Here is a 27162-nt window from a genome sequence, read left to right as displayed (position 1 = left end):
TTCAGAACGCTTGGCAACTGGCTCATATTTACGATGGTGGCAGTGTCTCAAGGTCATGTGATCACCTTTTGCAACCTTTTGGCAAGCAACTACTGTGGTTCTCTTAACAACTGTGGCAAGAAAGATCGTAAAATTGGGGCAAAACTCACTTAACAAATGTCTCACAGCAACAGAATTTTGGGTTCAGTTGTGGTCGTAAGTCAAGGACTATCTGTACTTTGTTAAGTTACTTTGGTTTATATATTCGAGGCAGACCTGGAATATTTGCTCCAGACTAAAGCACAGAAGGCAACAGGAAGGAATTTTCCGAAGTGCTAAATTCACTAAGTATCCAAATTCTTCTTAGATTTGTGAGTGTTTGACATAATGTGCAGAGATAATCATGTAATGGTGAAGAGTGTTACTCTTCATTCTATACAATTTGAGTAAAAACTGTTTTCCCCCCAGAAAAGGATTTTTTTTTTTTAGACCCTTACATTTCGACTTAGAATTTGGATAACTTCTCATCCACTCTGTAACTCAGCAAAAGCAGCTTATGTGCTGTTTCAGAACATAATCTGTGACTCAGAGAAGTCCCTTTTCCCTTATAGCCTTCATGGCTGAGGATAATAATTGCTAATGCTTCAGAAATCAGAAGCAAAGGATCTTTAGGTTTTGGGGTAGCCGGGGTGTGAAACAGTCACAATTTGTACTCTTTATTTGTTTTTCTCAGTATTTTGTATTTGGGGCGGGGAAGGGAAATTGAAGCTTCAGAGAGACATGTGATGGCTAGGGTGAGAATTGACTTAATTATCTAAAGTGGAGTCTGTAGGTTGAAACTTGTTTCAGGCCCAGAAAGGAATAACCAGAGAAGGGATTAACAGTCCTTTGATTGTTAGGTAGTGTGACATCTCTGTGGAAAGAAATATAAATTCTAGAAGCCAGGCTTTCTGCATTTTTTGGGGGGGGTAAACTTTAGGTTCCAGTTGATATATGGTAGTAGCTGATTTCGTGATCCCTGTTTCAGGACTGGATTGACCTGTGCTTCTTTTGTGCACAAAAACCTACTTTTGTACCTGCTTTAGTTTCTCTTCTAGCAAACCCAAGTACATTTTATGTAGAATCCAGAAAGAAAACCCAAAATAATATCTGAATGAATCTGTTGGTAGTTGTATTGGTTTTTCAAAGTATCCTTAAAGCCCAATCTCCTAAAAATTGTGGGTATGGTAGAAGAGCCTGTACCCATATTTGGTGGTATATGACTGTTCTTAGATCCCAGTTAACAGTTCATTTAAAATAAAATGTGACGTGGATCAAAAGACCATGGAATATATGTCCCAATGTTGGCTTCTGCATGATAGAACTTAATTTTCAGCTTCTTCTTTTTTTATACAAATAGGTCAACATGAGACTAGGGACAGAGGCAGGAGCATGGAAAGCCATGTTCGCAGCAAGGGGATTGGGACAACGAATGAACTGGGTAGAACATAACAGAGCAAAAATAATTGCTACAAAAAGTATTGCTTACTGGATCAGTCTGGAAGGCTTATGATGTGGAGTTTAAAGCCTCAGACTCTATACATTGCATATCTCAAGTTCCTAATTGTACAAACAAAAGATAAAAGGGGTGTGTGTATGCCTTTATGAAGCCAAAGAATGAAACAATAAAACGTTGATTTTCTTAGGAATAAGCCATATTTTATTGGTTATATTTTAAATTACCAATATTCTCCTTGTCTCAGATACTAAACCCTCTTAGTTCCATCCCCTGCCTGAAGTCAAGTGAGTTATGTATTTTAAAAAGTATTGCCTTGTGTTATTGTATGCAAAAAGCTGTAAAACAACGAAATATGGGGCCTACAGTGGAAGACTAGATTATAAACTTACTTGGACTTGCACAAATCAAGACGCTGACCAGTTTGGTCAAAGGAAAAATGATAAAAGGCTTTTCGGAAACACTAGAAACCTTATGTGGACTTTTGGTTGAAAGAAGAATAATCGAATTAATGATGTGGGGATTTAAAAGGACAAAGAGGCTGGGGAAAAGTTTAAGATAATATTTACTTGATAGACATGAGGATAAAAAGCATAATTGCATGGTTTTTTTTTTCTTATTTCTTATGTTCTTTGTTTTGATTGTTCTATATATATATATTACTATGTAGAAAATTTCTAAATTAATTTAAACAATCCCATTTGGATGGTAGGTATCTTCTACAATCTCAAGTCTTCTACCAGAGGCCTAGGAGTTTGAGGATTGTGCACATTATCTTAGCTGTTCCTAGCACTCTTCTGGACAGATAGCAGCGTCATTCCTGGAATCTGTTGGCGCTACTCCCCCAGCTTAGAGTCACAGTCTCTAGTACTCCTACCATCACTGGGATCACTTTGATCTTTAATTTCAGATGCTGGTACTTCTCCAGTTTCTCATACTCCTTCCTGCTGTAGTCACTTGGAACGGCTACATCTATCACCGTTGCTGTTTCTGGTCCTTGACTACTATCATAATATCTGGTTGATGGTCAGGATCTGCCTGTCAGGATCTTAGTTCTGTTATTCTCCATGACCTTCTGTGGAATCTTCCCTCTAAACATGCCCATACATTGTTCATATGTGCCTATATGTAATTCCAGCTCAGTTGGATTGTACCGCTTAGCGTATGCTGTTTCTGCCTGTATCTTACACCCCGCCACTATGTGTTGGACGGTCTCAGAGGCCTCACTGCATAATCTGCACTTCGGGTCCTATCTAGTGTGGTAGACCCCACTACTTTAATGGATCTGGCGTTAGCGCCTTTTCTTGTGCTGCTATGATCAGTGCCTCAGTGCTGTCTTTTAGTCGGGCCCTTTCCAGCCACTGGTAGAATTCCCCAATGTCTGCCACCATAGCTACCTGTCAATGGTGCCTCCCATGCAGGGTTTTGTTTTGCCATGGCACTTCCTCTGCCCCTGCTTGATCTTCTGCTTGATCTTCTTCCCATGTCTGCTGCTGCCTCAGGCATTCTCTTGGCAGCTCATCTTTCGGTGCCGTTTTACTGATCTGCACCTGGATGCTCTGGATTTCATTCAGGACAATGGCTTTGATACTCACTAGACCCCACCTGCTCTCTTTCCTGCTGGTGTATAGTCTCTGGGCGTTGGACTTGGGGTGAAAACCTCTGTACGTTGTGAGGAGCCCCCAGATCTTCACATCAGCAGGCCTCCTTTGGCCAGTTTACTATACTGGTAATCTGTCTGATGATTGACAGGGCACGTGTGTTGATGGCATGGATCTTCTTCCCACTGAGATGGCTCTCCAGGACCTGTGATATTTTGGATGTTGTTATCTTTCTTGCCTCCTCCTCATGGTTTCCATGCCTGCTGTGTGGCCTGCTGGTAGTTCCATTTTATTATATAACTACTAACTACTTTATTATCATCCAGCCACATCTGTAATCTGAATGACGGTGTCTACACCATAGATTCATGTTAGGTGGATCAGCAAGTCAATGCTTAGCATACAGCTCACTATCATTTATCTAGAGGAGGTGCTGATGGTAGTTCTACTCATGAACTCGTATCCATATCTGGTCCTTGTGCTTATGTGAGTGAGGGGGGCCTATGCAGAACAGCAGTGGGAACAGTGCATCACCTTGGTATATGCTGCATTTGGTGGCTATTTATGCAAGCTGTTTGGAGTTGACTTCTGGTGTTGTCTTCCACAAGCCCATTGAGTTCTTGAGGAAGGTCCTTAGTGTCCTGCTGACTTTGTCTGGTGCTGGGTATTCACAGATCCACGTGTATGGCATTGAGCCATAGGCTTTCCTATAGTCTATCCAGGTTTTGCTCAGATTGATTTGACTAGACCTTGAATCTTGGGCGACTGCTGAATCTGTGAGCAACTGATGTTTGAGCCTCTGGTGTTTCCTTGTGGGAGTTTTTCATGATCAGCACTGTCCTTCCTTGTTTTAGAGCCTGCTGCTAGCAACTGGTTTGTCTGTGCTGCTAAGTACTCGTGACTGCTGTTAGTTTCTTTAGCTCACGGATGTCAAACTTGTGGCGTCACGTTGCCGTTATGTGATGTTTCATAACGTTTTCCCCTTCACGGAGGTGGAGTGGGTGTGGTCTGCGCGTGATGCATCCGGCCTGCAGGCTGCCAGTTTGACACCCCTGCCAGTCATTGTGGATGATGTCCAGGCCAGGTGCTGTCCATCTCTTCATGTTCCTGACTTATGTTAGAAGTCTACAAATGTGATGGTGACTTGTTCCTGTTTTGGAGGATATGTATATAAGCATGTAAGTATCACCTTATGTTTTACCAAGAAATCTGTCTTTTAACAAATGGCCAAGTAAATCCGCAGTCCACCTGTTCTTCAGGTATAGGAATTTGAGCTGTGACAGATGGTAAAGCAAAGCCATGAGAACCACCTGGGTAGAGGTAATAGCATTTTTCATGCTGCCTGCCAAGATTGGAGGCTCTGGATGCCTTGAGGTTGTATGAGATGCTCTGTTCCTTTTGCTTTTGAAGAATGTGTGGCTCCTGCCCCTTTGGTGTACTGGGTGTAGGGGAAGCAAAAAAAAGCAAGCAGGGGATTTAGAGGTGGGGGTGGGCATTTAATCTGGATTCTGGACACAGGCAGCCTCAGCCCCAGAAGTCTGCAGCACTATATATAATACAAAATATTCTTTCCTTTATGATTCAAGCAGAAGAGATTGCTTTGGCATTACTGCATCTAGCAATTAGGAGCCACAGAATTCCTTAACTGGCAGCCGGTAGCAGGTGTAAAACCTGGACGGATGTGCTTTTGCCAGTCATGGTTCAGATGAAGAGCTTCTGGGAAAAACAATCAGCATACAGCTGTGTTTGAAGGCACTATTTAGAAGGGCCAGCTTTAATGCTTAGCAGGGCACATGTGCAAGAGGAACAAGGAAGAACAGGAAACAGGTGTTTTTACAGCTGCTCTTTCCTTGTCTTGCCTGTTGTTGCCTTGCATTGAAGGCTGCTGTTGGAGAGCACTTTTCTTTGAAAAGAAGATGCCGTGGATGGGCTTGATCACAGGAAGGCAGAGGAGAATAACAGGAAAGCTTTTAGCACAGATCCTACCGGGAATTCAAATATTGAAATAAAACAGTTTTGTTTTAGAAAGGAATTAAGGTGAATTCATTCTGTGGTGTTAGGGTCCTTGCTTGCCCCAGGCTGAAAAAGGGAAGCTGAGTTCCTTACTTTCCAAAAGGATGGAAGGGTTTCCTTCCCAGCAAGGATGCCTGTCAGGATGTGTGGATTTGAAAGGGGAGCAAGACTTCCGTTGTTTGCCTGCCTCCTTCTTTGGCTTTCACCTCCTGAGTGGAGAGAAAACGCTTGCAAATCCCTGAACAGATGGCTCCGGCTGGTGACTAATGAACTGTTATCTCTGCCTGTTCTAGCATCTCTCTGGGATGCACGTTTGAAGTAGAAACCTGAGGAAGTTTTTGATCTTTGTTTGTGTTAAGCTTGTTTAGAAAACAGAAGTGCTGATTTTTTTTTAAAAAAATTTTTTTTTAAATCTTCTGTAGGACAAAGTTGATCGGTTTGATCACTGAAATGTTAAAAATATGGCCAGGTGTAAAAATCAGAAAGGTGGAAACACTATGGGCTAGTCTGGCTTTTTTAGTGCATTGTTTTCAATAGATCAGAAGCGCCACTTTGCAGGTGTGCGTCTCATTCGGTTAGCATTTATTTTCATCCTTCCATATTTTATCTTGGTTAGAATATGCTTTTCTGGAATCCACAACCACTCTTATTCAACAGTTGTAGAAATCAACCAATGAGCAACAGTGAGCATCTATCTATCTGTCTACCTGTGTTTCCCTGAAAATACCCTGACCGGGTTTTATTTTCTTTTGGGCACCAAAATAAGCACTAGGACTTATTTTGGGGGCGAGGGTGTGTCTTATTTTTTTTCCGTGTATGGGAGGCCCACTACTTCTGCTTGCTTGCAGCAGGGCAGGCGGCCATGGGGTGCGCCAGAGGGGTGGACCTGCCCCACACACCCCACATCGGCTTACTTCAGGGCCCCTTCAGCCAGGCCATCCATGTCCCCACACCTGCTTTGCCTCGTGGCGGTAGCACTGACACGCTGCTCAGCCTCCTGCTCTTTTGCAGCCACGAGCAAGCAGAAGTGGGCCGGTGGCCACATGGGCTCCTGCGGCACATGGGTGTTGGTGCTGCCGCTGCAAGGCATGCGTTGAGGCATGGATGGCCTGCTGTGGGCACCCTGAGGTAAGCCAGTGCGGGGTGCGTGTGGCAGTTCCACCACCTCCACGCCTCATTTTGTGGCTGTGTCACTGCGAGCAACCAGACAGAATGGGTGGGCAATCATCTGCGCAGGCTCTTAAGTAGGGCTTATTGGGGGGGGGGGCTTATATTAGGCACACATGTAAAAACATGCTAGATCTTATTTTCGGGGAAACAGGGTATCTACAATTTAATTTAATTAACTTAATTTAATCTGCCACCCATTTCAGCCACAAGGTGACTCTAAGCAGTTTACAATGTTAAAAAAAATAAAACAACAATATGAATATAATAAGAATAAAATACTATAAAATACAAATTATCAGCAATAAATTAAGCTAAAAGTTGGGAGGGAGGGAATAGGCTGAGCATGGGAGGGGGGGTCTGTTATTAATCTATCAACCGCTTCAAGCATGAGGTTCCCCCATTGGAGCCCCAGGCTAACTGGCAGAGCCAGATCTTCAAGCTCCTGTGGAAGGTGAGGAAGATCGAAGCTGATCTCACTCCTGGAGGTAAGAAGTTCCAAAGGATGGGAGCAATGGCAGAGAAAGCTCTTCTCTTGGACCCTGCCAGCTGGAATTCCCTGGCTGACAGGGCCTGTAGCACGCCTTCTGTGCCAGCCTGGGTGGGCCAACCTCAGTGGGATGAGATGGTTCCTCAAGTAACCTGGACACAGGCCATGAAAGGATTTAAAGGTAGTTTTCCACACTGTGGCATCTGTGAAGAGCAGCTGGCTGTCCCTGAGTGCAGCAGAATGTCTGTAGTAGGGAAGGTTTCACATATACTCTTATACATGTGAAGACTTCAGTGTAAATCCAAATTATCAGGGTTCAGGTTTATTGTGTGATTGTTTTCTTGCACTATACAGGTACTCCTCTACTTACAACAGTTCATTTAGTGTCCATTCAAAGTTACAACGGCACTGAAAAAAGTGACTTAAGACCATTTTTCACAGTTACGACTTTTGTAGTATCCCCACGGTCACACAATCAAAATTCAGACACGTGGCAACCGGTTCATACCATTACTATGTCCCAAGGTCATGTGATCTGTTTTTTGCGACCTTCTGACAAGCAAAGTCTGTGGGGAAACTCAGATTCACTTAAGCTACTAACTTATCAACTGCAGTGATTCACTTAACAACTGAGGCAAGAAAGGTCATAAATGGGGCAAGACTCACTTAACAAATGTCTCACTTAACAATAGAAATTTTGGGCTCAATTGTGGTCATAAATCGAGGACCACCTGTAATACCAAGAGCCTTGGTAGTACAATGGTCTAAAGCACCCTGTTACTAAGACCAGCTGCCTGCAATTACTGCAGGTTCGAATCTCGCCAAGGCTCAAGGTTGACTCAGCCTTCCATCCTTTCTAAGGTAGGTAAATTGAGGACCCAGTTATGGGGGCAATAAGCTGACTTTGTATAAATATACAAAAGAATGAAGGCTATTGCTTAGCGCATTGTAAGCCGCCCTGAGTCTCCAGAGAAGGGCAGCATATAAATCAAATTAAAAAAAAAAAATACAGAAGTTCAACTAAAAGACTTAATTCCCTGACTATGCTTCTTATAGACTCTGCTTCTTCAGTATCACTTAGTAGATACGAATATCACAGTTAGAGAACCTATTAAGCCATAGATGTAGAGTGACTGGCTTGAGTCAGTATCAATGGGGATAGTGAAGCCTTGACCAATTTTCATGTCCTCCAGATTAATAGACTTTCCTTGCTTTATCTGAAGACTCCACATCCAGAATTCCACATTCAGATTGAGGAAAATTGGTTTTTCATGCTTAATGAGAAGATAATACCGTATAACTTTTTAATTTTCAGATTGTGTGGGTTTCTCTAACATTCTTATGACCAGAGTTTATCCAGATTTAAGATTTAATTATTTTCCTTCCCTTTTACTAGGGTGATTTTTTTTTTTTTAACAAAATCAGTTTAGCTTGAATCAGAGGTAATCCTTTGGATATTTTTTGAAATGGGGACTGTAAATTTAAAGCTAAACCTAGGGTTGCCACAAAAGTATAACAGAGAAGTCATATTCCAGGAGGCAGAAGTATGTATGGAAGGAGTTTGTCATATCAGTGGTGTGTGCTGGGACAAGAGACAATAAAGCATTTTCTTCCAGGTGGACAAGCACGTAGTTAAAATGATATTCTAGGAAATGATTTTCCAAATATGCATTCTCCTTTCAGCTGTCCACTTAGAAGGGGCAGCTTCAAAATTGTTTATATGTGAACTGGCCTAGTTTTCCATTAGTTTGTGTATGGTGGTAGATCAAAAATGGTCACTTCTGACCATTATACCATGTTTCTCCGAAAATAAGAGCCAGTCTTATATTTTTTGAACCCTGAAATAAGCACATGGCCTTATTTTCGGGGAGGTCTTATTATTTTGGGGCGCATGGAGCAAGATGGGGTTCCTCTGGCTGTCTTACCTGATTTCCAGTTCTGACCCCCTAACCAGAGGAAATGGCAGTGACCGGCTGAGCATGCGTTTAACCATTTTCGGGGAGGGCTTATTTTCAGGACAGGGTTTATTTTTGGGGGGTGTTTTATTTTCGGGGAAACACAGTATCATTGTGTGTATATGGATGTTGATTTTTAAGCTTATAATTCAAAAATATTTGAATAATAGCTAACCTATATCCAACCATCCATGGTGACTCAAAATAGAAAAGTTAGAATGTGAATTCTCTTTTTGACTTCTTGAGCAGTCTAATTTGTTTGGAGGTACCTTCTTCCTTGGTACTTACCTGTACACTGGGTAATAGCCTTAGCTTATAGTAATAACAAGCTCCAGCATAATTTTATGATACCCATATTTAAGTAATTGGCTTGAAAAGGAGCAAAGAGTGGGAGAGGTTAGAAGCCCACAATAGTAGAGGGAGTAGGTATACTTTCTTCAACAGTCTTTCTTAAGTAAAGCACTTTCCTTTGAGGGACATCAGGCAAGATAATGATGGCTTTTAATTATAAAGGTGTAGAATAAAGGAGATTATATTTCAAATCCCGTATAAGCGTGGGTGCCAATGTTTGTACAAGAATGTGTCAACTGAGCAGATTCTTTTTGACACATTCACTTTATATTTAAACTTATTCCAGGGTGCTATCATTTCTCAAAACTATGGTTAAACCAGTTGGGTAACTTTGCCCCTTCAATTACATACAAGTCTGGTCTTGTGAATCAAACTGAGCAAAACAAGGGAAACGATAGAGTAGCTTTCTCCTCTCTGTGGTGTCTTCTAGGCATGTTGAGATCAGGAGTCTCTTGGACATTAATAGTTGGCAATTCTGGGAGGTGCATCCATACATCCCTAGAGGAACACCAAGGTGAGGGAAGATGCAGAACTGTTTCTTAACGTCTGACTGAAACGGGAATAATGTATTTGTAGGAAGCTGTTCAGATGATAGAAATCATTACTATCAAACAAAGAAAATTTGTCTTCACACACACACACCCCTTACATTATGCTATCTTAGTGTACAAATACTAATGCTTAGCATACAAAAATAGTGCAGAGAAGATTGACATGGGGATTGGAAAGCCTTTTTTTTTTCTAGTACAATTTCATAACTGCCTCTGTATCCTTAATGGAGTAGTGCAGGGGTGTCAGCTAACAATTTCATTGAAGGCTGCATCAGGGTTGTATTTGACCTCCGGTGTATTTGACCTCGGGTGGGTATGACCAGCTCAACGTCACTCATGTCGGGGCGCATGTGGTGGCCCAAGCGCTCTGTCAGTGAAAACGGGCTCCCGAGCTCCGTTTTCGGCTGTGACAGCACCCTGCAACCCTCTGCTAGCGAAAATGAAGCTCGGGAGGTGTGCCTGTGGTCCTCGCAAGCTCTATTTTTGGCTGTGACTGCCTTCTGCAGCCCTCTGCCAGCAAAAATGGAGCTCGCGAGGATCACGAGTGGCGCTTGCGAGCTCCATTTTTGCTGGCAGAGGCACCACAGGCTGGTCCTTTGCTGTTTCCCTGTGAGCCAGATCTAAGCACCCCACGGGCTGGATCTGGCCCCCGTGCCTTGAGTTTGACACCCCTAGAGTAGTGCATTTGGTTATAGATCAGCCTTCCAACTGTTTCAGATTCCGTCATTTTCAATGTTAGGCATGTACTCTTGTGGTTGAAGAATGTTCTGTCTGAACAGCCTGATCCTTCCCCCCTCCCTTCTTCCAATTGCTGCATAAGGAGAACTGCATGCAACCCAAATTAAAAACAAATTGTGAAAAATAGGAATAGAAATGGCAGAACGTTGCTTTTGGGGAGCAGCAGCACACTTTTCGCCTTTGTACAAGCTATCAGCATTGTAAGACTAAGTAACCATCTTCCCACACACTTAAAAAAACATCGAGTGGGAGGGACTGTATGAAAAGCTTTGCAGTCAGTTGTTATTTAAAATGAATTCAAATCTAATCATCTTTCTTTCTAATAGCAAAGTCAGCTGATGAGCACCAACAAGATTGTAGCCAGAATGGGGCCACTGAGAAATAAGAGGAATATATCACCGTGCTCCGGGGAACCTTTGATGATTGCAAAAGTAGGGGAAAATATTTGCAGGATAGGAAAGGAGGAAAAATAAACCCAGCAATCTAAGGATGGCTGTGTAGCTACAACAGGATGGGAATGAGAAGCAGAAAAGGGGAGAAAATAAAATAAAGACTTTGAATAGGTTCACTCTTCTTCTTTTTTTTTTTTTTTGTAGATTCCAAATTGTCAATTATCAATAAAGCCGACAATAAAAACAATTGTCCCAAACTGTTAGGAATAAGGGTAGTGATGGTAGGAGGATTTTTGGGATGGACATTATAACAATAGTACTTAGATTTATATACCACATCATAGTGCTTTACAACACTCTCTGGGTGGTTTACAATGTCAGCATATTGCCCCCTTCAATCCTGGACCTCATTTTACCAACCTGGGAAGGATGGAGAGCTGAGTCAATCTTGAGTCCCCATCAGAATTGAACTCCAGGCGGTGGACAGAGTTTGCCTGCAATATTGCATTATAACAACGGCGTCATCGGGGCTCAGTATCCAATAATGGTACTAAATCTTGAGAGACCAATCTTTTTTCAGAAGTACTGGTTAAGACACTGCAAATTGTTCAGAGGGTTGCACAGAAGATATTTGAGATAAGATTACCGCTAGCAAGTGCCTTGCTAAATGCTTTGTGGAGCCCTAGAGCTAGTTTGAGAACCTCTTTGGTGTAGTAGTTAAAGTCACTGGGCTAGATACTGGGAGACCATGGTTCTAGATCTGCCTTCAGCACAAAGACAACTAGGTGACATTCAGTCAGTGGTTCTTTCTCAGCCTTAGGAAAGAGGCAGTCGTAATCCACTTCTAAAATTCTACCATGAACACTGCATGAATTTGTCCAGGCAGTCATCAGGGTTCAAGGTTGATTTGAAGGAATATACATCCTAAAAACTAATTGAGCCTTTTGGGGGCTACCCTTTGACTTTTTGTTATAAGGCAGAAAGAAGGACACGGGTACAAGATCAGATAGAAGATTACACTGGAGCAATTTAAAATTATATGAGAATTGAATATCTAACAAAAAGAAGCAATGGATTGACAGACTGTTAGCTCTTCAAAATAGTCCATAAAAGAAGCCCAACTGATTATTGGCTCTATCTTTCTTGTAAGGTTGCATTAACAGAATCTTCCAGGAATGAAATGAAAATATCCCTCTTTCTTTCACTTTTACTCTCCTGAAAACTAGAGAAAAATTCCTTCTGAAACATTGTCAGCATCTCTCCTTCTTTGGACTCTATTGTCTAGACTGTAGCTTTTCCTCTTTTCTCCCAAAATAATTCCCACATACTATTACATAAATTGGAGAAGACAGCCTTCTGTAATCTGGTACCTTCCACTTATGTAGAGCCTATAAATCTCATCAAATCAGCAAAATAAATTGCTGAGAGAGAAAGAGAGGGTGTGTGTGTGTGTGTGTGTGTGAGAGAGAGAGAGAGAGAGGGTGAGTGAGTGAGTTGGTGTGGTGGATAAATACACTGGACAAGGAGCAGGGAAACCTGACTTCTAATCCTGCATTAAACAGTGACTTTGGACCACTCGCTGTCTCTCAACCTGGGAAGAAGATACAGTGCCAGGAAACCACTTCCAAAATGTTGGCAAGAAAACAGCATAAACCTTCCATATAGTCGTCGCGAATCAGAGTAAATTTGAAGGACCATCACAATAACAAGAAAGCCACTTGCACCTGGTTGGAAAAGGCAGATCTATATTATGAATCAGTGTCAATTCCCAGTTAAACTGAATGGTATTCATTGGACCTATAAATTGATAAACCCATCCATTTATTTCATGAATGTACTTTTGAGAGTCAGCACACTTTTAGAAGAGGATATTTAAAAAGAGAAAGAGAAATAGTTTGTCTAGAGATTCTAGTAAAGCAAAGCACGGAAAACAAGCACTGCACAAAACAGGGGCTCGATGCTTTGAGCCTCTGAAAAACCTTTGATGAAAATTGTCAGGACACATAATTTTGAACGGATGTATCATTGGAAAATGATGTGTTCTGTTTGTCATCCATAGTCCATCTCATCCATACAGCCCTTTTGCTCTGATGCCCCTCTTATTGTTCACTGAGAAGATATCCTCACAACACAGCCTCCATCTTGGTGCCAACCAACTGTTGAGGCAGGCTGAAGCTGGATCAAGGTGACCAGGGGTGGGTTCTAAATTTTTTTACTACCAGTTCTGTGGGCGTGGCTTATTTTGTGGGCATGGCTTGATGGTCATGTGACAATTCTTTAGGATTTAGCAGAGGAACTGGTCTTTTCCGGCTTTTAACTGCTTGCAGAGCTGTACTGGTCTACTCATTTGTTTTTGGAGGCACTGGTCTACCACCACCCTGCCTTTTAACACTGATCAGCTGTAGGGCGGCCCTTTGAAGCCCCACAAGAGTTTAAACAGTTTTTTTCCTTCTAGCCGATCAACTGGGACTCGGGAGGCAGCAATAGATTGGGGGTGGGGCCAAATAAAAGGTAAGAATGACTCAGGGGGCGGGGGGGCAGAACCAGTTCGGTGACATCATATTGTCACCGCTACCGGCTCGGCGGAACTGGGCGGAACCCACCACTGAAGATGACCCAACAGAAACGTTGTTTTCTATGGAAAGTGGGGGGGAAAAAATACTCGCATGTTAACCTTCTGGAGTACATGAAGCTCCAATTGGACCACTGAAGGACTGCCTGCTCCTATTTAATTGGAGGACACTGAATAGTTATATTGTGGTTGCCTGATGGGCTGACACTTTGTCAGTGCAGCCTGTATCTGGCTTTGTTAGGTCTTTTGTTTCAGCTATGAGAATTCCCTTCTTATGGAAGACAATCCCATGTCTACCAAGAGGTCAAGATTCCCATCAGCACCCAAATCAAATGGCTTTGCAGGACCTGGATGGGAGGAGGAAGAAAGGAGAGCTGGACAATGAAGGGAGGTGGAGAGAAGCTACCTAGCAAAGGGAAAGGGTTGGATTCTAGCCAAGACGTTTTATCACTTTGCCAATGACTTCACCTTTCCCTTATTTGGAAAGAGATGCAAAGATTTTGAAGCTCTTATGGTAGAAGCCTTTTAATGGGAATTGGTAAGTTGAAAGATGGCAGTGAAGACGGAAGATAACCAGCAGAGAATGTGTTCACATGGGCAGAAACAATTTCCACTCCTGCTGTGCAAGTGAGGAATTTAAAGGGGGGAGGGGGGGCTCCATACAGAAGAATTAATTGCTCCCCATTACTTTCTAGGCAGGCAGCAATGCTACTTGAGTCATCCTTGAAGACAACCATTTTTAAAGCCACATGCTTTTCAACCTCTCTCAACGTTTTTTGTATGTAGATGAGCCCTTCCATTCTGAAATATCAAAACTGATATGGTTCAGCAGATAAGCACTTAAGCTTGATGGCTTTTATTCAGGTTTTGGACTGATAGCTATCTTCTCAGGGCTATGTAGTTCAGGAAGATAGAACACATTTATAAATCATATGTTCTAGAATCAGAATGTAATCCTTTGTGTGGCATTAGTGCTCTTGCTATTGCTTTATTCCACTGAATGGAACTTGTTTTGGAGGGACCGCGCAAAGCATCTGGTTGTAGCCCATAAATCCCTCATTCATTCATTCATTCATTCATTCTAAATCTGAATAAAATTATGATTGGTTTGCATCAAAATGCTTTGCATTTTTAACTTTTTCACTACAAACCCACTTTTGTCCTTCATATCTTCCTTTATCTGCATAGCCCAGGGCCACACGGTCTTTCTGCCTCATTTTACCCTATGTAAAATGGGGATAACAGTCACCTACCTTAGAGAGCAATTCCAGACCTGGAATGCCAGTTGTGAGCTGTCTGTTCATGTCCTGAATAGCTAAGTATGCATTTATTCATGGCTGAAGGGGGGATTTTAAAGTGGGCTTCTCTAGCCTTACTCCGCCGTGACTGAAAATAGATGGGAATGCTATATTTTTTAATCCTGGGTGGTTCTACAGACACGATTAACAAATGCATATTGGTGCCCATTGCTATTATTTTTCCTGTTCCGTTGTCTTTACTAAACAGGATGCATTATACATGAGGTTTGTGAAACTTTCCAAAGGAATATTTATCTAGAAAAATAAAATGTTGCTTGAAAACACACAGCAGAGTAGCTAAGTGAGCAGTCTTCAAGCTAATTCTTTCTCCATCCTGTCTGTTTTGTGTTTCTCTCTCTCTCTCCCTCTCCCTCTCCCCCTCCCTCCCTCCACCCCCACCTCTCTAACTGGAGCAGATTCAGCAAAGGAAGCCCCAGCTTCTTGAAAACAGTGATGGGTCAAAGGATTCGGATAGTTCTGCAGGCCGGCGAGGCAGCTTAAACAGGAAGCACGAAAGGTGGAAGAATCCTGGTATGCTGGTTGCCAAAGTGGTGAGGGCCGTCACGGTGAAGCATCAACCGAGTCTCAAGCTGCCAGTCTATTCGGATACTTCCAGTCGAAGGAACTGGACGCAGCTTAGAAAGGATGCCCAACTGGCCATGTTCCAGCACGGAGACACCGGCAGTGTGGAAGGGGCCCCACAGCCTACCGAGAACAATTTCACTCCCAAGTGTGAAATCACAGGCAAAGATGCGCTGTCTGCGTTAGCCAGAGCTAGCAGTAAGCAGTGTCAGCAGGAGATTGCCAATGTGGTATGCCTGCACCAAGCTGGAAACCTGATGCCACGGTCAGTACCCCGGCAGTGCCAGCTCTCAGGTGAGAAGGGAATAACCTTGGGGAATTGTCCCCCATGAACTGAGTGATACTGTTGAGAGTGTGTGACCCTTGAATCAGGACAAGGATGATTGTCCTTTGCATGTGCACAATTTAGGACCGCAGCTGTCTCTTGGCTTAGGCCCATTTACCGACACCTGAAGTCATTCCTCTTGGGATGCGAACCCACAGTCCTGTCCTGGCCTTGCTGATTGGGAACCTTCACCTCCTCCTGCCCAGGCCTTCCCTTGGAGTGCAGACCTCTTGCATTCAGAACATCTGCTGTGCCACAGAGTTGTGGCCACCAACATAATAACCTGTGACAGACTCCTTGATTAAAGGAGGCACAGACAGCCCAATTAAGGCTGCTCTGTTGACTAAATGAATCTTACTTGTAATGAGGTTCACTGATATTACTTCAACATCTGAGAGGTTGCCAATTAGCCAAGTGGAGAGAAAAGGAATAAGGGGTAATCTGGATGTTGCAAGATTTTTAATCAGGAAAGCTCATATTTCTAGGGAAAGTACAGATAGTCCTCGACTTACATTCAGTGACTGTTCAAAGTTACAACAGCACTGAAAAAAGTGATTTATGATTGTTTTTCACGCTTAGAACCACTGCAGCATCCCCATGGTCACATGATCAAAATTCAGACACTTGGCAACTGGCTCGTATTTACAATATGACGGTTGCAATGTCCCAGGGTCATGTGATCATCTGTTGCAACCTTCTGATGAGCAAAGTCAATGGAGAAGCTAGATTCACTCAACAACTGTGTTAGTAACTTAACAACTGTGGTGACTCACTTAACAACTGTGGTAAAAAAGGTAAAATGGGGCAAAACTCACTTAACAAACTACCTTGCTTAACAACAGAAATGTTGGGCTCAATTGTGGTCATAAGTCGAGGGCTACATGTGATATGTGGGGAAAAGGCAGTGATGAGATGGATTATGACAATTACATTCTCGCTCTCTCACTCTCTCTCACACACACACACACACTTGCTGCTGCTGTTTCTGCCACCTCATCTAGCATCCTTCTGAAAAAAGAGGCAGACAGTTCCTAAGGAATTGCTTGCAGAGGAATTTGAAATTAGGTTTGAGATTTTCCATCTCTACTAGGAACAGTTGAGATGTCAGTAATCCCCAAGATGTGTGACCAAGACAAATCAAAATGGCTTTGTGCAACATAATTTCCTTTCTCCTTTTCCTGCTTTTTTCCAGTGAGTGGTAATTGCTGTGAGACATCCTGTTCTCAGACCTCTTGCTGAATTTAAGAGTGAACATTCCTGTTCCTTAAGCCCCGATATCTGCAGTGAGATAAGGGCCCAACTCCCCAAATTCTATCATTAAAAATTGAAGGCAGAACTCTCTGAACTTTATATTTGGCCAAAAAAAATTAATATTGTAGCAAAGTGACAACCTCTGAGCCCAAAAAATTGACTCTTGGATATCTCTGGACAATCATTCTTTCCTCATCCTGGGTTCTGAATTTCATGAGGCCCATACATTTTTGAACCCATGTTTGCAAATGTGTGTGGACTAGGGTAGCAGCAGAGATGAATCTGAAGGGTGAGAGATGGGAGTTTTTAAACCCAGAAATCTGCCCTGCCCTGCCCTAGAACAGAATAGGACTACACTATACTACCCTACACTGCAATGCAATGCAATGCAATGCAATGCAATGCAATGCAATGCAATGCAATGCAATGCAATGCAATGCAATGCAATGCAATTCTTTATTGACCAAGTGTGATAGGACAAGGAATTTGTCTCTGGTGCATAAGCTCACAGTGTACTTATGAAGAGCAAGTAATAGGCCTACCCAAGGCTTTTCCAGATTGCACAAGGTCTTAGTTGTTGAAGTGGTTTCAGGGAATGCTGTGCAACCTCTACAGCCTCTGAAAACTACACCAAAACACACCCCATTCTCACATGATTTTTGGAGGCTCCAGAGTTATGCAAGAACAGATCCTTTTACCCACCTTCTGAAGGGTCCAAATGTTGCACAAGAGCACACTACATTCTGGCACAGCTTCCGAAAATTGCAGAAGAACAAGACATGCTTTCAAGAGTAGTTACTGTCAGGTGTTGGTGGAGGCTTGTGTGTCATCCAAAACATCTTGGCATGTCACTTTTGACACACAATTTATTAGTTCACCATCACTGGCCTAGGTGTGTGACTGGCAAACACAAATGTAAAAAGATGGGAGACAAGGAATGAAATAGGTTAAATGAATTATGTGGCTACCTTCTGGTAAATGTCTGACTGAGGAAATCACTTCTCCTATGACAGTTGGATCAAAAGTACAAAGTATAATTTTAAAAAAAAACTTTATGAAGAACAAAGGAAATGTAAGCCTCTCTTTTTAACTTTATGCAGTTAAACATTCTGTGGCCAAAGAGATAAAAATAGAGAGCTGCTAAAAATAAAGATGGGAATCGCCCATAAAAGCTGTCACAGCAGATATAAAAATTGGGAGAGATCCAAGGTGTAAAGGGCTCTGCTGCTCAGAGAGCCCAGGGTATAATAACTGCCTTGCACGGATAGAGTAATCCTCAGAGACAGGACAGTAGTTATCATAGGCGAAGACTGTAACAAGCATACACTTTACAGTAAATCAAAGATTCAATCCCAGATTCTTGGCAAAAACATTTACCTGTACTACCTTAGAGACAAATTGAGTTCCTGAACTGAAGGATTATTCTTTGCTTTCCTGGAGTTCCCCAGTTGGAACATTTAATCAGGGTCTCAGGAGCGTTCTTTCCATTTAGCTCTTTCCTTCTGGCCTTGCTATGCTCCTCCTTTCACCTTTTATTTTCCCATATCTATTTTTTTTTAAAGGGCCTTGTTAACCCAAATAGGGAGGTATTAGAAGGAATGTTTTCTGGACTTTGTGAGCAAGAGCCGGTCACCCTCAGGAAGATGCTGCTTGGCCACCTGCGGTGATGGGGATTTCCTCCTACCAGCTAGATAGAGAAGAGTAATGGTGCATTGAGAATATAGCCTTTGCTCACCTCTCTTGGGGTTTCAAGCACAGCACAAGCTTTCCAGCAGCTGCAAGTTGGATCAAAATTAGGAAGTTGCCATTTGTGTTGTGTTGTTCCTTATTGCGTGTGTGGATCAGGAGAAGCTTGGCTTGAATTCTAAAGGTCACTTAGCCTGAGGAGCTTATTCAGTGGCTCCTCTCTTTTTTTCCGTTCAGACCATACTGATTCTAGATTTGATCCTTTTTTTAAAAATCTCTGCAGGGAAGGTTAGTCCTGTGATCCAATGGGATGAGAGCAAAATGGTCCAGGCCTCCGTGGACAAGCCAGTTCGAATTGCCTACATGCTTGTGGTTCATGGGAGAGCCATCCGCCAGCTGAAGCGCCTCATTAAGGCTGTGTATCACCAGCAGCATTTCTTTTACATACACGTGGACAAGGTAAGGCATGTGGCATTTTAAGAGGGGAGTGATGGCATGAAATGAACCTTGGTCCACAGATCTCTGGACTACACTACCCAAAGCAGGGGTGAAATCCAGCAGGTTCTGACAGGTTCTGGAGAACCGGTAGTGGAAATTTTGAGTAGTTCGGAGTGGGGAGTAGTGGGGTGGAAATGGAGATTTTGCAGTATCCTTCCCCTGGAGTGGGGTGGGAATGGAGATTTTGCAGTACCCTTCCCCTGCCACGCCCACCAAGCCACACCACACCCACCAAGCCACGCCCACAGAACCGGTAGTAAAAAAAATTGAATTTCACCACTGACCCAATGCATCTGTCTCTCAGCTTCTATCCTCTGCTGTACTGGCTATGGAGATCTCATTTCCCGTGTACAGTGCAAAAGAAGAGAGGATATTTGCTTACCCACATCCTTCCTACATGAACAGTCAAGATTTTATTATGAATAAATGAATGTTTGGATAAAGCAGACCTAATGGTTCTGTTCTCTTCTGGAAAGAGGGACACAAAGTCCCAAGCTATCTGCCACAAGCAGGGTGGGTTGGCACCAATCAGGGGCAGCTGATGTCCACTTTTGTCCCTTAGTGTCTTCTTGCAACTAGCCCAAATCAGACTGAAAATTTTGATACTGCCTATTTCACTGGGTGTCCTATTGCACTGGCAAGAACCTCTGAGGTCCTTGCAGACCCCTTTTAAAAGAGAAAACCGAATGGACCCTGCCCTGGTTCCAACAGAAAAACTTTCCTTTATAATGAATGCATCCTGAAGAGGGGACTTGAATCATTCCTTGTTATTTTTTTTTATTCAATATTTGATTAAAACCAGAAGGTACAGTCTTCATTTTGAGTCCCTGAGAGAGTTAGTAAAATTCCTCAATTGTAGATACTGGTAGCCCTTCTGCACATGGATGAAACCAACTTTTATGATCAGTGTTACATTTTGCCTTCATCTTCACTTTATTCCCTGTGTTGTCTTGAAACCCCCAGAATTCTGTGGCAAAAGTCAATGCTCATTTAGTGAACAAAATAATTTTATCTCTGGGGTGCTGGGCATGTTTATTTCAAGGCATCCCAAAGGATGTTTTTTTAAAAAAAAATCCTAACCTGTTCTCATGTATATATTTTTGCATTGATCCCCTAGAGTTTTTCATCCGTCTTGCTCAGAACACACAAGTTTGGGTCTCAAGTGGAAACGTAGAGCTCCTTCCTTTTAATATTATGAAATACTGTCAAGAGGAAATGTCAGAGAATTTAGGGAAGTGGAAGAATTTGTGGCCCTTACGGAAATCCACAAACACTAACTGGCTAGTAAGTTCAGTCAACGTTGGTAGGCCTCTGAGGGTGAGAATAGAATTGAGGGCTCCTCATACAAGCAACACCAGAGAAGTACATCTGTTTGGTCTGCAGGACATCACGTAGCCTCCTTCATAGGAGGAAAAAGATCCCTAGACAGAGAAAACTGAACGTTGGATGTAGGTGCTCTACCTGTCATCTAGGTCAGGGGTGGGTAAATGTGGCCCTTTTACAACCTGTGGACTTCAACTCCCAGAATTCCTGAGACAGCCAAGCTGTCTAGGACATTGATCTAAGTCAATGTTTCTCAACCTCAGCAATCATCATGCTGGTTGGGGAATTCTGGGAGTTGAAGTCCACACATCTTTAAAATTGCTGAGAGGTTAAAAATAGTGATCTAGATAATTGTATGCATGGGTTTCTCTTTTCTAAAAGAAAATAATGGAAGCTTCGGCCTTCTGTCTTACTACTACTCTCTGTAATAGTACAACAGTTCAAATGCTGGTTAACCACTTTGGCAAAAACTTCCAAGACACATCTTGTGGTGCATGTTGATATAAAACACTAGTTTAAATATACAAGTTTAGAACAAGGCATGCATTAAAATATCAAGGATAAATACAGTTTCCTGATTTGCTTCCTGGTAATCACTGTTTGGTTTGAACGCAGAGAAAACCTTTGGGGAAAGCAAGACAAATCCTAAGATTTAATGCATAATCAGTGGGAGTCTTGCGCTTCAGATGGTTTAGAGTACCAGTATTAACCATGCTGTTCAAGTTAATTAGGTTAATTAACCTAATTAATTAGGTTAATTACAGTGGAAGGACTGCAGAACTTGAAAGGGTAAAGCAGAGATGAGGGCAGTGCAGGAAGTAGCTATTTGCATAGTTAGCAGAACACCTTTGAAGCAAAGGATAAATATAAAGTCTTGTGTAAATTATCAGAAATTCTATTTTGCTCTAGTAGATGTGGGATTTTGTTTTGGAGTTCTTTTTTTATATATAAAATATAGGTATTGTCAATGTATTGCTAACTTTATTTTTAATGTGAAAGCCAAACATCTGAGGGTCAACCTGTTTTCCAAAGTACTTGAAGGCAGGACAAGAAGCAATGGATGGAAACTAATAAAGGCAAGAACCAACCTAGAACTACAGAGAATTTTCCTGACAGTTAGAACCATTAATCAATGGAACGATTTGCCTCAAGAAGTTGTGGGTGCTCCATCGCTGGAGGCTTTCAAGAAGAGGCTGGACAGCCATTTGTCTGGAATGGTATAGGGCCGTGATGGTGAACCTATGGCACGCGTGCCACAGGTGGCACGCGTAGCCATATCAGTGGGCACGCCAGCTCAGCTCCGGCCAGCTGATTTTCAGGCCTTCTGGGCCCACCAGAAATAGGGAAACAGGCTGTTTCCTGCCTCTAAAGGGCCTGGGGAGGTGGGGAAGGCTGTTTTCGCCCTCCCTAGATGCATAGAGAGGATCTGGAGCCAGGTGCAAAAGAAAAACGGGCCTACCAGGCCATCGCATGCCAGGAGCAGCAGGGAGGGGGGTCACACACGCATGTGCAGGGGGGGGTGCATAGAATTATGAGTGTGGGCATGCGTGCACATGAACTTCCCCAACCCCCTGGCACGCAATGGCAAAAAGGTTAGCCATCACTGGTATAGGGTTTCCTGCTTGAACAGGGGGTTGGACTAGAAGACCTCTAAGGTCCCTTCCAACTCTGTTATTCTGTATCTTGCAAATGTGAAATTTCTGCCAAAGCCAGCATTTCTATATTTATTTCTACCCATCCATCCATTTGTGGCTTCAATCACTCAGGTAACTCTAGGCAACTTATATAAACATAATTAAAACAACTATCGGAATAAGAAAAAGATAAGAAGCAAAAACTCCAGATTTTATACATATTATACATCTAGAGGAATAATAAGCGCTATGGTTAAAACAATAAAACAAACTACAATACCAGGGAGGTAAGTCTCAGGACTTGCTGGAGCTTCCTTACACGTTTGCACTACCACTACTGTCACCTGACTCTTCCTGGGAAAGAAGGGGCCAAAGGGTGATCCTCATGGTATCTTAAACTCTGGCATTCAGTTTCCTCTCCCTGTTCCCATCTCTCCTGCAGCGTTCTACGTACCTGCACCGTGAAGTGAAGGATCTGGCCCAGCATTACCCTAACATCTTGGTTACCCCCTGGCGCATGGTCACAATCTGGGGTGGGGCCAGCTTGCTGAAGATGTACCTGCGCAGCATGAAGGACCTGCTGGAGGTGACAGATTGGGCCTGGGACTATTTCATCAATTTGAGTGCCACCGACTATCCCACCAGGTCAGTCTTGAAAAGGAAAAGGCCCAGCAGGCAGCAGAGGGTTCTGCTGCTGGTCTATGAACATTGAGATCATATGAGAGAAGCTGGGATGGTTTGAATGGAAGGGATCAGGGGGTTCTCTTTCTTCCCACCCACCCCAGTTTAATGCAGAAATGAAAGTAGGAAAATAAGAGGGAACTTCAGAGTTCCAAGACGCCATAGCATATCAGAAGTTTTGGTGTTGAGTGGCTTGAGTTAGAACTGAAGAACCTTGGATGAGAAGTGAAACATTTTCAAAGAAAAAAAAATCAAGAAAATCTAGTTGCCTTTTTGGAAAAGGACCTTTGGGACAATCATGACTTGAAAATGAAGAATCTCGATAGACACGAGTGGTTTGGTCCTGTTTTTTTTGCCAAAGCCAATCAATAATTAGATAGCTGCTGTTTGGAAGATACAAAGGCAAGGAAAATGACTACTAAAAGGAAAATTGGGAAACACATTGGATGTGGTTAACTGGAAATTGCATAGATGATTCTGCTGTTTGCATCTGTTCTCTGCCTGCTCTTCCTTGTTTCTTTCTTCTCTTCTCCCATCCCTCTTTTCCTTTTGCTTTCTTGTCCTCAAGATCAGCCTTAATCTGATTCTTCTCAGAGTAGGACAGTCCTGCAGAAACTCTTGTTCAGTAGAAGCAATTGGAGATAGAAGCACTGCCATCATACTAGGAAGGTTTCACACATTTGGAGGACACCCAAATTAGAAAGAATTGCCATAAAGGTTTAGGCTTGTTTACTATGCATTTGATAGGTGCAAATTCTCCTTTTCCAAAGAACTCTTTTAATGTCTAAACAATTTCCTCTTTAAGTAAATTTGTTCTAGCATTTGTCTATTCAGGAACCATGATAAAGTCCCTGATAAAGTGTTCGGAGCTGCATTTCCTCTTCTATTGTTGAAAACATTAGTAATGATTTCCTTAATTGAATGATTTCTTATCTGTGTGCAATTGTATAAACAAGATTCTTGGTACAATGACAATCCTGACAAAATATAATTTCCAATAATATGGGTACAGTTTTATATCTGGTCTTCTTCAGTGCTTCAAAAATGTGTATGGATTGGAATTCCATTCTTCCTGTCTCCTGATCATGATTAAAGTTTGAAGATGTGTTGGACTATCACATGTCCCATCTGGCCAAAGTATTGGCGAAGGATGGCGGGTTTTGTAATCTAAAATATTTGGAGGTACATCAGGTTTCCTTTCTCAGAAAGCTTACAAATCTCCTGTCAGTTTTCTGCTTTTTCTAATTCTTCCTTTTGATTTGCTGCCCCCTGCAGGACCAATGAGGAACTGGTGACATTCCTAACAAAATATCGGGACAAGAATTTTTTGAAGTCTCATGGACGAGATAATGCTAGGTAATTTGGAGAGCTTTGGCATTGGGGAACAGATTAAAAATGACAAAAAAGCCCACAATCTCAGATAAATTGCTGTTGGGACAGAGGGCATTCTTGGCTGTGCTGCCCAGTTGTAAATACCCTGCCTAGACCATCTGACAACTTCTGTTTTATCTCTTCAGAGCCAGATAGACTTTCTACTCTGTTTCCCCACAAAATAAGACATCCCCTGATAATAACCCCAATTGGGCTTTTGAGCACATGGCAATAAGGCCAAGTGCTTATTTCAGGGTTCAAAAACATAAGACAGGGTCTTATTTACAGGGAAACACGGTAATATTCATTATATTATCTTTTAATTGTCTATTGCTCTTTGAAGTTCATGGAAATTGAATAGATTATAGTCTTTTTTTCATCTGAAACTGAATATAATTGAAACCTATATCTGAATTCTATCTACAAATAATAGCATTTTTCTTTGCTGTCTTTTTGTTTTTTTATCAAACCGTGTCTTCAAAAAGAGCTCCAACTTTCATAATTGTAAAAAAGAAAAACATTCAAAAATGTGGAAAGCTTTGGAGCTATTTTTGATTAAAGGCTCTGATTTATAGGAGTCTGTTGTTGTTGGGCCAAAAATCATAGGTTCACTGTGTAATTTCTTCTCCCAGTAATTATTTTTTTTTTTAAAAAAAATCTTTTAGCATCTTCCACAACTGGCTTCATTTGCTCTTTAAATGCTGTCAAAAGAAACTCTTATAACTTGTAGTGCTGGCAGCTTTTGAAGCCTCCAAAGGTTAATCAGACCAAGCTGAATTCTTCGCAAACAATCCAGTTTCCAAAATTTAAGCTGAAAGATTGAAAGGCTGTGAACCAAAATGATTATGCCAATTTCCTGGAACTCTCAGGCTATAGAATCAAAGTGCAGTGTTCTAGAACTCTCCTTGTTCAAAACGTAATCCCTAAAATTCCATGTTGCTTCCTAGTGAATCTGAGGCATTCATCTCCACATAGGTTCATCAAGAAGCAGGGCCTAGACAGACTTTTCCATGAATGCGACACACATATGTGGCGACTGGGTGAACGGCAGATCCCAGAGGGTATCGTGGTGGATGGTGGCTCAGACTGGTTTGCCCTAACGCGCAGTTTTGTGGAATATGTGGTGTACACCAGCGATCAATTGGTCTCCCAGTTGCAACAATTCTACACATACACACTTCTCCCAGCAGAGGTAGGTCCATCAGTTGTAGGGCCTTCAGAGTAACTCTGAAGAATGGGTTAGTATTTTTGTATAGGATGGAAACTTTGTTTCTAATACAACCAATAACAGTCTGAGTACTAGGCTGCCATGTAAGTGTTATTATCCCAACTAATGAAAGTAAGGAAATAAATCAGGTTTCTAATAGCATTCCTTCCCTGCTTCTCAAGTCTTAACTATGCTTAACTGAGATAAATGCATATACTCCTGCTGCCTCTATTTGCTTTCATAATGATTCTTTATTGTACCTCTCTTTGGGCTGGGACCTAGCCTCTCATATTTTGCAAACTCTGATACTATTTAAGTAATAATCCTTTATAAGAAAGAATTTATTGCTTAGCTACAAGAAACGGAACAGTTTGGTATGAAAAGCAGAACCAAACGTTGCACAGCCCCAAGTAATTTTGGGCTCTGACAGATGTAATTTGGCATTGATGAAGGATTAAACAGATCTGCTTCTGATCCAGATGTGCTAAAATATAACAAATGCTGCTGAACGAGGATCTTTCTAACTACAGCAATTTGATATTTTTTTGCACCTGCTTTGCACAGGTGCAGTACTGAATGCTGTGGGGGGAAAACGATGTCCATGTTGGGACTGCTCCCATGTCGATACCGTGAGGGAGTTAATAATAATAAAAATCCCTAAGAGGTGTTTGGAGGATGGAAAGCAGATTTTTTAAAAAAAGATATTGACTTTCATACGTACAGTTGAGAAAATAAGTTGGGCTTTTATATGCTCGCACATGCTTCTAATTTAACTTTTCTAATGAGTGAAGAAACTATCCGTGGATTCCTACACCAGACTTTATAACTGCAGAAGGTGAGGCATGAGATCCAGGTAGATCCTTCTTTGAGGAGATTGCTGATAATATCATCGTCCTGTTATTTTGGCCACTCTCTTGACAGCTTTCAACCTCTTGGCAAAGTGAATACAGTAAAAAGTCAAGGCAAACATCTGCTAACTGATTGAGAGATTAGGCTAAGCAGCAGCTGGCTGGCTCGCTAGCTGACTCATTTGTTTCAACAAAATTATTATTATTATTATTATTATTATTATTATTATTATTATTATTATTATTATTATTTTGATACCTAGGACGCTGGCACCAACCCGTATCAACTATTAGCACCAGTCAATGGTATTTGTGATGCATTTTTGAATGTTCAGTTGACTGAGTTTCATGTTTAGTGAATAAAAGAGATAATAATAGTAATAATTCGATCCCCTCCATTTGAGGTTCCTTCTGCAGCATGTGGCTTTTCTTCCAGAGTGAGGAAGTGTTTTTCAGAATGCGAAGTCCTCTTGGACCTGCCCTTTAAATAAAATTCCAAGTTTATAATGACTGTCTTGTAGGCATGTGGGCCGTGGTAATTTCTTCCTGGGTGGAGCCGTATTTCTCACAATGCTTCTCCTCTCCTCCTACAGTCCTTTTTCCACACTGTCTTGGAGAACAGCCATGCCTGTGACACCTTGGTAGACAATAACCTCCGGGTGACAAACTGGAACCGCAAGCTGGGCTGCAAGTGCCAATATAAGCACATAGTTGATTGGTGCGGATGTTCCCCAAATGACTTCAAACCACAGGACTTCTTGAGACTGCAGGTACACCATACTTTTCCATTTTTGGTATAATGTAACTTTATTTCTGCTCTCAGGAAGTTATTCGTCCTTCTTCGTTTCATTTGCACAAACCATAGTAACTCAGTGACGTCAAAATAGCATACCAATAACACGAATATGCTCTTAAGTCAAACTCAACTCCTGTGGACTTTTATCAATTCATCCACACAGATTTCATGGCAGCAGTATTGAAATTGTTTGCCGTTGCTTCTTTCAGGATGTGTTTTTCTGACTTTCCAATTTAGCTCAAACCCCGGAATACCTCGATATTCTCCCATCATCAAAATACCAGCCAGCTTCAACTCTACTTTATTTCGAACCTCAGGCAAGGTCAGCCAGGTTGGGTCCATCCACCTCCTCTTTGCT

The 27162-nt window shown here is 42.1% G+C and overlaps 1 protein-coding gene across 1 annotated transcript in view; it reads left to right on the top strand.

The window, feature by feature from the left end:
- XYLT2 (xylosyltransferase 2) overlaps window positions 1-27162 on the top strand; it is a 46224-nt gene that overhangs the window by 7342 nt on the left and 11720 nt on the right. The window contains exons 2-7 of the mRNA XM_060688719.2: window positions 15019-15478; window positions 18730-18905; window positions 22344-22546; window positions 23858-23938; window positions 24929-25145; window positions 26602-26778. Coding sequence (XP_060544702.2) covers window positions 15019-15478; window positions 18730-18905; window positions 22344-22546; window positions 23858-23938; window positions 24929-25145; window positions 26602-26778 — 1314 coding nt within the window. The remainder of the gene's footprint in view (window positions 1-15018; window positions 15479-18729; window positions 18906-22343; window positions 22547-23857; window positions 23939-24928; window positions 25146-26601; window positions 26779-27162) is intronic.

This window comes from Pantherophis guttatus, chromosome 2 (assembly GCF_059756535.1).
Source record: "Pantherophis guttatus breed Tessera chromosome 2, ASM5975653v1, whole genome shotgun sequence".
Classification (NCBI taxonomy): domain Eukaryota; kingdom Metazoa; phylum Chordata; class Lepidosauria; order Squamata; family Colubridae; genus Pantherophis; species Pantherophis guttatus.
Note: the sequence above shows the minus strand (reverse complement) of the source record. Positions and strands in the feature narration are given on the sequence as shown.